Genomic DNA, 10,659 nt, shown 5'->3' on the forward strand with positions numbered 1-10,659 from the left:
TCTTTTTATTAAGAAAAGTTAATAAAAGTGCATTTCAAAAGCAAACATTTACACATTTGAGATCAGCGCTAATTCCAGAGGACAACATAGATATCTAACATACGGACATACAGGCTAATGTAACACGAGTAACATTTAAAAAACAGGATTAAATACAACTTTGAGGTTAGGGATTAAAAAGAAAAGTAGATGATTTTTAGTTAAATTGACAAAGGGACCAAATAACTTTATATCAATAAAATATTTGACGACTGATGCAACCTTTTTTAAAAAAAAGTTGTTACATGGATAATGGGTGGAAATAAAGCTATTTCTGCCCCAGAGGGCTAAACAGCCCACAAATAGCAGAAGGTCACTAGTTAATGTCATTGCCAGTAACCTCTTAAACATGATTTAACTAACAGAACTATATTTATGTGGTAATGGAGCATGAACTAAAACTTCTAAATTTGTTTTGCTTTGACAGACCAATTCTGCAGGAACTGGTCTAACAAATACAAATGTGCCTCGCTGGCTCCAAAAGTCATTTCTGTCATCTGTCAATCTGCTTTTTATAGCCTTTTTCCTTTTCTGTGTGTAATTGTTTGCTTGTTTTCAGCGCATCTATCAGGAACTGTGAGCGGTGATAAACACGCGGCCCCTCGCGCTCTCATTCCCCGGCTTCCTCTCCCCGAGTTCTTGCACCTAGATGAGATGCCGCTGTGATAAACAGAACCGTGACATGAGGACATGAGGCTACCGATGGGGAAAAACAAACAAACAAGCAAACAAACATGTGGAGATAAAATGACTGAAATATGTTCGAGGTCTTATCACAGATGCTAATTGTTTCCGTGTCGGAGGGGAGCGTGGTTCTGGAGGGGAGCCGTGCACGTGATGGAGGGAAAGAGGAACTTGAGAATATCCTCCCTGTGCGTTTGGCCTGCGTCTGACTTCAGAGCTAAGCCCTCTCTCAGGAGAAGGTCAACACCGGGTTCAACTTTTCACCTCGGCAGGCTCTGAGAACACGCTAAATACCACGGATTACACCAGACGGCACCACAGCACCGCCAAGCCTCACACACACCGTTTAAAAACCACAATGCAGCCGTGACGTTTTGAAATAAATGTTCTACGACAAACGCGTCTTCTGCATTCGACAAATCCTGGACAAACATGTTCGATAAACACACTTTTGTATTACATTTTGGAAACATTTTGCCAGAACAAGTATCAGAAGTGTCCAAAAGTCCAACCTCATCCTCCTGCTCTGACCCGGACGGTCCCTGCCTGTGAGACCGGGGCTGCAGCTCTGCTGCTGTCATGCATATGTAAGCGTGTGTACGTGCATGTGTAACTATTTGTATGTGCGGATACGGCGATGTCACCGCCGGTCAGGTGTAACAGAACAGACAGACATGCAGGCGGCCGGCTGGCGTCAGCAGCCACACGCCTGTCATGACACACCACACGCCAGGGAGCCGCATACCGCAGCACCCACGCTGCATGCGCACAATGGCCGCTCAGTCCCCTCCATCACGCACCAGCGGCAGCAGCAATTTGAAATATTCACACAGGGACCGAGCACGGAGGGAGAGGCGGGAGCAGACCTGGGAGGTGAGGACAGATGAAAGAGGTTCAACAAAGACTATCAAACAGGAATAAATGAGCGGCTGGAGAAGTTCTACAAAGTTTCTATAGAGAAAAATTTAGCAAAAAAAAAAAGGTGGAAAAGGTGGGGGTGGAAATTTAAAATGCTTCCCAAAATAATTATATACTTATATCCCTCAAAATAATTGGAAGATATTAAAACAAAACTACTCAGACCGGTTTTAGTAAAGAGAGAGAATTCTTCAGCTATTTTAACATAGATTTAAAATATTATAATGTGAGGAATTGCTGTTGTTTTCTTTTTAAATAGCAATACTGCATATAGTTGCTTATAGACTGTAATTTGTTTAAAAAATATTTTCAATAATATCTGTATGACTGCTCTATATATAAAATTGTTCGAAAATTGCTATAAAAGAAGTTATTTTAATTTATTTACTTCCTGAACGTACTGCAGTACCACATTATTGCAAGTAGCTTCCTCATATCCGTTATTTCAACAGAATAATGTTAAAAGCACAACGTTCCATGTTTAATGATGAACTGATTAATGAGCGGCTGAGTTTTCGGATGTAAATAAATGTACACAGCTGTTCCGCAGCCCTTTGACGCCCTCTGGTGGCGCAGCCGGGGAACTGCACGGATAAACTCTCATCCTGCACAAAACACCTTTAGCTGACTTTGACCTCATGTTACCATTCATGTGGATATCTGTGGGATGAACTGCAAAGATATTAATGTTGGCCATGTGTGAAAAGTCACTCCAGCTTTTTCCTCAACTGTAGGCAAATGGAGCACAGTGGGATGGCGTTATTGTGGACGGCCTGAGCCCGACACATCTGGAGCTAATCAGCAAATCTAAGACAAACACGTATAAGCACACATACATAGAGACAGACGCACACAGTCAAACACTTCTGCAGAGAGCCCCTCAAGAAAATCCCTCTCAACTCTTGAACTTCCGACATGACCGGGTCAACACGCTTGCTCTGGATCTATTAGAGCACGCGTGTGTGCACACGCACACGCACGTAACAAGAGCTGTGCTACTATTACAATAGGGTTTATACACAGAAACACATTTTACTCTAACAATGCAGTGTAGTGGAATGTACAGAAATGACCTTGCATGCTCTTACAAAGTCATTAAGGAATTCTTCATGACAAAGACATCGGAATTAATGTCATTTTTATCGTTCAGTGTTCAGCAAATAAATAACTGTTTTGCATAAAACCACAGGGGGGCGTGATTTGAGGGGAATAATCAAGGAAGACTGGCCGCTAATCATGGCAGTACCTTACTATTAGGCCCACTTATGTTGAGGTTTAAATAAACAGAGCACTTTATGCCTTTTGCTGTCCAATTGGACAGGTTTATTTGTAAGAAAGCATCTGGAGGTACTTTAGAACTGTTTTAGTGTGTAAAAGTGAAACAATCACGCTTCAACAGCGTTAAAAAGTATAAATCTCACCGTTTGTGTGACTCGTCGGATGTGCAGCGTCTTCTCTGCGCAGTACTGGAGCCATTACTGCCCCCTTGTGGCGGGATGAAAGTTACCACAAAGCTAAAAGGCACAAACTGCTCTGCAATATGCACCCCCAAGAAACACCAATAACCTTACTATATCCCATATGTATACTGTAACTATATATATATTATATATCTTATATATATTATATATATTATATATATTATATATATCATGATAATGATTTCTATCGATTTAAATTAAAATCCATGTTAAGTTCAATTCCTATGCAAATATTACATTCAAAGCAGAGTCTTGAGTTTTATGACATTTACTTGACAAATCAGTTGTTATGACACTCAAGTTAGTGTCAAATGACAGCTGAAATGAACTAACAAAGCTAAAGTGTTAAAAACATAGACCGCACTCACAGCAGCCATAAACAGTAGCAAACACAATCAATGCTTACATATGATACTTCGATACAGCATTACATAATGCAGTTGTGACCGACACCACCCAGCTCTGGCTGCAGCAGCGGCACCGTTTATTCTGTTAATGAATTTTCTACCACTTTAATGAGTTTAGAAACATTGTATTAAGGTAGAAAAACCCTCCTTCAACAGGTTAAGACATTCTGACTTCATTCCTGTAAAATTCTGACTTTTTTTCATAATACTCAACTACCTGGATATCTGTCAAAGTAAATTGACAGTAATAATAATAAATTCTCTTTCAAAATGCAAATTAAAATATATGCAAACACAGTTTTTGGTAGTACAAATTTCAGCCCGTATAAATGTGTACAAATTATCTTTGCAATATAAACACACAGTTTAGGAACCTGCATCGAAAAGCCCTGACACAATGTAGTCTGCGGGTTCTCCATCAATCAGGCCTCTTCCACTGTTGATAACAAACCAGCAGGGAATAATCTTCCCATCTGTCAGCTGGTGACTGAAATCCTTCTGCCAGTGTCTGTGGAGATGAGTTTTAATATCACCATAATAGAAATACTCTCATCTGTGTGTCCTGCCCCTGTGTGGATTTCTTTTTACCTGGTTACATTGAGCATTTGGCCCTTAACATACATGATGGCTTCAGGCTTCGGCAGCGGTTCAGTCACTTCAAACTCAATCCCATGGTAAAACTGACCTGCAAGAAGACAACGCATTTTACAGCTAAATCTTAAAATATCACACTTCAGCACAAGACAAAATGGCCTCGGTTGATTTACCCAGCAGGCCGTGAACTGCAGCAGAGAGATGATGGCTGTCCAGGGTGTAGAAACCCAGGTATTCTTGATGGTCATGGTGTCTTTTCCACACTTTTGAATGTTTAATGACCTCAAATTTAATGGCGTGCTTCAGTGTCACAGTCAGGCTGCAATTCTTTGACAGCCTTAAGTCCATACTGAAGGAGAGATTGATTAATATTTGATACATTTGATAACTTTTCCTCACTGTTTAAAAAAAACAAACACTTAAAAAAGACTTTTCAGGAGCAGTGCACGGCAGTTAGTGGCATCTAGTGGTTATAATTAGCATTACAGTTTAAAATAAATGAATATACTGTATATGTAAAAATATTTTTAGATAGCGTTGGAACTTTAATGATATTTCTATAACATTACTTACTGGGTGACCTTCAGAGACACTGTGTCAGACCACAGAAGATTGATGTGTTTGTCATCATAGAAGACCGAGATGTCCCGAGTGCTGACCTCCAACCTGACCCCCAGCTTCTTGTGGCTGATACCAAGACGATCAATGTAGGTGTTGAAATTACCCCCCTGAACAGCTTTCTTCTTTCCAATGGTCTCTCCATTCACAACAAAACCTGAAAAATATCCGGTTTGATGTCGTTGCTCTGATATTCCCAAAAAAGACAAACCAGAGACTCGGGTCTCACCTGATTTGACATCTTTGACCAGGTTAAAAATTGTTCCTGGGTTGCCGTTGATGTTGAAGCACAGAGGGTCACCTCTGTCTGGCTCTATCATAAAATGAGGATCTCCATCCACTAGAGAATCACCAGTAACACATACAAAATCAAAGGCATGAATAATCAGTCACAAGAGACTGTTGTGTGGTTTAAACATAATTCAGCAGCATTAACTAGATTTATCTACTGAACAGCATTGAGTCTAAATGTGCTTTATTAAATACAAGCTGTTAACTATGTAAACGAACAATAAAAACAGTAAAACAACAGATGGAAAAAAGCAGTCTGACAAAGCCTACCGTTGGAGGAACTGTGGGAGGAGATAGGGGGGCGACTGGAACCTGTTGGGATTATTGAATTCACTCGTTAACATCTCTAAAAAAATGCTCTGTAATCAAGTTCAGTAAAAAGAAGATTGCCCTGCCTTTACTGCGCGAAGATGACTGCTGCGCTGTGAAACATGACAAAACCACGTTAGGCTGAATTTGTGTACGAATTTGTAATCATAAAAGGTTTTGCTCAGTGACATCATACGTTGATACGACGCTTCACTTATATTTCAAGTGCTGTATGCGATGTAATTAAGAGATTAGCATACGTTTCATTCTTTCCGCTTCCTGCCGCTGTTCTGCAAAATAGTGCAAGGATGGAGATTTAATTTTTTTCATGACTCAACCTTGTTCTAAATAAAGAATAGTGCGGTTTTGCATTACAGGCAACAAGGTTGTAAATTCTTCGTACTTTCCGTCAGTTTGTCTGCAATAAGAGGCCCGCTGCTATCAGATTCGGGTTTTGTGACCACCATGGAGGTGAGGGGGGTGACAAAGCCATACTGCAGGGACATTTCCAGGGCCTTGGCTGTCCTGTTGACTTTCTCCTGTGTAGTTCCAATGTCCCTTGGACATTAACCAAAAAAGGTTGAACTAGCTGTTTACCAATGAGGGTCATTATCAAGCTGTGCATGGAACCTGTTTTCCAGGAGCTGCTGGACGGTGAGGTAGGCCCACAGCCGTTCAGAGTAATCCCCAAAGACATAGTCCTTTTCTGGGTAGATCGCACCTGCGTCTACCACACGAGCCTTGCCCTCGGCCCGGAAGTCCTGTTCAGGCTAGAGAAGGAGACGTGTTAGACGCTATGCAAAAAAACCAAAGAGAAAAATGTTGTTGTTCATGTTCTATATTGTCAAAATGTTATGGGCAAACTTTGTTTTTGTGTCTAAAGTTAACATAGTCGTGAGCTAAAAGTTGCCGAAATCGCCTAATGTATCATATTTGATACAAAAAAAATGTCATAAACAAAATCAAAAAAAAATTGGGATTTTGTTAAAAGGTTCAATAAACATCTCATTTCCAAAAAATTAGGATTTTCTGGCTATTTTTTGATGTGTCAGGCTTTATAGGGTTAAATGAGCACTGTCTTACTTAGAACCAAGGTATTGATCAGATCATATAAGCTGATGCGTGTCTTTTGTCCCGTTCTCACCCCTTTGGCGAGCACTTCTACCAAGAAGTTTTCAGGGTCATTGTCGGTCAGCTGGCCCGACACCACTATTTCTGAGCCATTGAACAACTGGCTGTACTGGTTCTTTGTCAGCAAGTCTACAGCATTCTCAGGATAACGGAGGTCCACATCCAAGAGCAAGGGGCTGGACACCTCATCGTAGAAACCCTGTAGCAAGGGCGCAGCAAACAAGCCAGTATCTCAGACCTACCAACAGCGCATCAACATATTTGCTGCAGTTCATAGTTTTTTGCTCTACCTGAAGTTGAAGCGCAGCATCAGAACCCAAAAATATTCTGCGGGCCAACCCTTTGTTTTGTCTGCTCATCACATCCAGGAAGGAGTAGTCCACATCGTTTCCAAAGCCAAGACAGAAGAGGGACATGTTTCCCCCTATGGCAGACTGCACATTTTTCTGGATCTTCATTATGTTGGACTCTCCTTCACACACAAACACGTCAGGTCATAAATACAGCTGGAACAGGCGCTCCGTAGAACCTGACGCAACACTTTATTCTCCCTAATCTCCCAGGCTGAGGCGGCTCACCGTGGTTTGGCATCCCATCGGTCAGAGTGATAATCATATCTGCACTCCTCTGTGGAAGTTTGCCCTCCTTCCTTTCCTCTTTGAGCATGTTCACTGCACGCAGCAGAGCGTCATTTAAAGCAGTGCCTGAAAGAAAGGAACAAACACGGCTGCTTTTGTATTGGCGACATATTTAAAAGAAGAATAAGGAAAAGTTTCTCATTTGAGAGCAACATTATTTTCCGCTTACTTCCCCGGTCCTTTATCTTCTTGACATAGTCAGTGGCTTGTAATATATTTTCTTTTGTTGCTTTGGTGAGAGATTTCCGCCATTCCGAAATGTCGGTGTCAAACACCACAAGAGCAAAGTGATCTTCCTCGTGGAGGTCTTTCAGGATGGCCTGCAGCGCCTCACGGGTCTGCAAATGTCAACCAGGTTTCCGGTGAACGCGATGACGTGGCATATGGCAGAACTTAGCTCCAAGTAAATACCCCACCTGTTGCATCTTTATCCCACTCATCGATCCACTCCTGTCTATCACAAACACCACATTCTTGGGGACTCGGGGCAGATGAGGTGGAGCAAAGAAGTGCACAAAGTACCCATTCACAATCTGATGGGAAAAGAGTTAACTAGGGTTAGGGTTAGGGTTAGAGTGCAGTTACAAGAGTGCAGAGTCAGAATTCTTCATGGTTCATCAGTTTTGATGGAAATGAAAGGAATCTCTTCTGTGCCAGCTACAGACCTGAACCTCTCCCAGACTCTCCCCTCGCTTCACATCATATTTAATGATGAAGTCCCCGTCTATTAGGGTGCCTTCACATCCTGGACACTTTTTCTGCTGCTCCAAGGTTGGCGAGAAAGAAATGTGCGCCTGACAGACAAGAGAATTTGGTAAAATAGGAATATTGTTCATCCAGAAAGGACATGTTTTATTTTTGAACCCCCCTTACTTTTGTGTCCGCGACAGTCTTCTTCACAAGGGGTAGCAGTTCATTGGTGAGGAACGTTGCACTGGCTTCAACAAAAGCGAGACCCTGGACTTCATAGATGTCTGCCACAATCTGTCCCAGAGACATAGACAGAGAGACACAGACAGACAGAGAGAGAGAGAGGGGTCAAGTTCATCCAAACTCACGCAGCGATTGTTAGAGAGGGTGTGCCACACCTGAAACTCCTGCACTGGCTGCTTGGGTGTGACTCGAGTCAGGATCTCATACTGGCCCATTTTCCTCTGAAGCAGCTCCTCATAGGTCAGGACAAAAGCCACGGTGCTGTTGGCCGCAATGTTGACGGAGATTGAGAACTTCTCCATCTTCCTACCAGAGGCCCTGCGAGGACAGAAACGTCATTAATGAAGCCTCCGCCAACACTTCACCATCTCCAGCAGCCTTCATGGCGGCTTACTTGACCAGTCCTGCAGTTTGTCCTGTGGAAACAGCTTTCTCATACTCTCGTTTGGCTTTGCCTTTCTCCTTAACCTCTCCAACGTACACTCGGCCATCGATTTTCCTGTGAGGAACAAAGACGTGTGGGAACGCGAGGCCACGAGGCAGACAAAGTCACCATAACTGAGCTGTCACTGACATGCTGAAGTTGCTGATGAAGGCAGTCTTGGGAAGCTCCACCTCGAAAAAGATTTCCTGGGAGGCGTTTGCTTTGTTCAAAGCCTTGGAGGTCACGACGGTGCGAGCGAACCGAGATGCCACTGTGCAGTCCACTGTCACGCTGTACACCTCCACCATCTGACAGGACGGGCAGAGAGATTTTACTGGTTCATACTGGCAGAGACATGGTTAAACAACCCAGTTTGGCTCTCCTCTCTCTCTGTTTATGCTCTAAATGAAGTTAAATCAAACACAGGCCAGTACACACACAGCAGGGGAGGCCAACTGGAATCCGTTAGGTAATGAAACAAGTGTGTGTTTAAAGCAAAAATGTCACTGTGAGGTACTACCAGTTCTCCCTGTTTACTTAAGAATCAGACCTTATTTCACATTGTAGATTTTTACATATACTGGATTATATTTCCTTACACTCGCAGAGTCTGTGCTTCTTTTCTGCTGACAAAAAGGAGAAAAACACAGATTAAATTTGGCCAAATTGTACAAATATTCATATTTCTTGGCCCAATATTTTGGCCCAAGTACCTGCATTGACCTGCCACCCAGAGTTCCTTTGGTCTCCTAGTAACACAGAAAATGGGATGGCGTTGTGAGACAAATCGTGTTACCGGTAATCAAGTTGAGAGCACATTTAGAAAAAAGAGGACTTCTTTGAGGCGTGGGAAAAAGAGTCACAGGATAAATAAGCTGACAGGAATAGACATGTGGCAACAGTTTCTGGGACAAAGGGGCAACAGTCCTGGCCCAGAGATTTGGAGATTTACTGAGCAAAACTGAGACAGCTGCACCACTCCTGGAAAATGCCATCTGACGTGCAGACTGGGCAAAATATCTCTTTTGTATTACAAGGCTTTTTTAGGGATTCATTCATATATTTGTCGCCACAGCCTCTGAGAGGCTTCTGACCCCAGAGGCTAAAAAATCTCCATAAAAAGATGCAGCTTCCCGCTGCAATTCTGCTTCACTGAAGGCATTTTTTTTTATGATTGAGCCATCAGGGCGTTTCCCGAAAACAGCTAATCAACACATTCAATAAGAAGACAGATGATGCTTTGAGAATCTTTTTTCCCTGCAGCATTGGTGTTAATGCCATCCAAACAGATCATCCTTTATTTCCCTTTTGGGGAAAAAAAACCCCAAAAAAACATGTCGCTGCTTCTCTAAGATACACAAATCGCATCACATCCTGGAAATTTTATTTGGCAGCTCAAGTGATTACAGCATAGGTCAGCTCTTAATATCAGTGTATTTACTTAAGAAAATGCTGGAAATGCTTATTTTGGAGGTTTAATTAAATGGAAATGTGGCGAGTTCCTGAATCTACCAGGATTTTTCTGTATGCAAGCATTGGACAAACAATCAAAATATCTTGTCAAATAAACTCTTTACCTGAGTCAGAGCATCTCTGTTGGAAGTGACCAGGGCTCCCTGAACTTGACCTAGATGCCCAATGCAGACCCACAACAGCACAACTCTCCATGCTGCAGGCATGGCTGGGAAACAGACCTTCTCCCTCAGAGTGGCTGAAAACAAGGGAAGCGGGAATTCCAAGCATGTGGGGCTCAACTCCGACTCCGCCCACATGTGCAACAGAAGGCGGGAGCATGTTGTTTGTGTCAGTGAGTGTGCGTGAATTCCCATAAGTTGTGCGTGAGAGGGTGGATTTTTTTTCTTTTTTCATATCATCTTTTCCTAACTTGCCCATCTACTGCTATATTTTACGGGGAAATGCTGCCCCAGTCTCCCTTCAAGCTCAGTTCCTGTACCATAGGTCTAGGAGCATGAAGGCGGGGCTCAGTATTCTAGCTGGTCCCACACTCTTCTGCACACATATACCTCAGATGATGTTCCTGACTACTGCTGGAGACACATACACAACTTAAGGGTCACAGTCCCAAGTGAACAGATCACCGCAGGGCCCAATGCATGCAGACATGTCACTTGGTGGTTCTGGGGACAGGAAGGTATTTCAGGAGTGAAAAGTTCCTGAAAACCCCAAGACTT

The 10,659-nt window shown here is 42.7% G+C and overlaps 1 protein-coding gene across 2 annotated transcripts; it reads right to left on the reverse strand.

Annotated features, from left to right (window-relative positions):
* Positions 1–3,374: 3,374 nt before the first annotated feature.
* LOC130523949 (inter-alpha-trypsin inhibitor heavy chain H3-like) lies at positions 3,375–10,198 on the reverse strand. Of its 2 annotated transcripts, none has more exons than XM_057029591.1 (23): positions 10,045–10,198; positions 9,181–9,216; positions 9,067–9,090; positions 8,618–8,775; positions 8,438–8,542; positions 8,199–8,361; positions 7,984–8,094; positions 7,776–7,904; positions 7,527–7,643; positions 7,280–7,448; positions 7,051–7,176; positions 6,763–6,944; positions 6,486–6,671; positions 5,972–6,111; positions 5,745–5,899; positions 5,602–5,631; positions 5,428–5,454; positions 5,303–5,344; positions 4,971–5,081; positions 4,697–4,898; positions 4,297–4,472; positions 4,118–4,214; positions 3,375–4,037 (listed from the first exon to the last, which is right to left on the reverse strand). In XM_057029591.1, exons 1-23 carry the CDS (start codon positions 10,144–10,146, stop codon positions 3,896–3,898), a joined length of 2,730 nt encoding a protein of 909 aa, XP_056885571.1. In that variant the 5' UTR covers positions 10,147–10,198; the 3' UTR covers positions 3,375–3,895. The 2 variants fall into 2 exon arrangements, with proteins under 2 accessions (XP_056885571.1, XP_056885570.1); XM_057029590.1 differs by having other exon boundaries at positions 9,067–9,093.
* Positions 10,199–10,659: the final 461 nt, after the last annotated feature.

The sequence above is a fragment of the Takifugu flavidus genome, chromosome 4 (genome assembly GCF_003711565.1).
Source record: "Takifugu flavidus isolate HTHZ2018 chromosome 4, ASM371156v2, whole genome shotgun sequence".
Classification (NCBI taxonomy): Eukaryota; Metazoa; Chordata; class Actinopteri; order Tetraodontiformes; family Tetraodontidae; genus Takifugu; species Takifugu flavidus.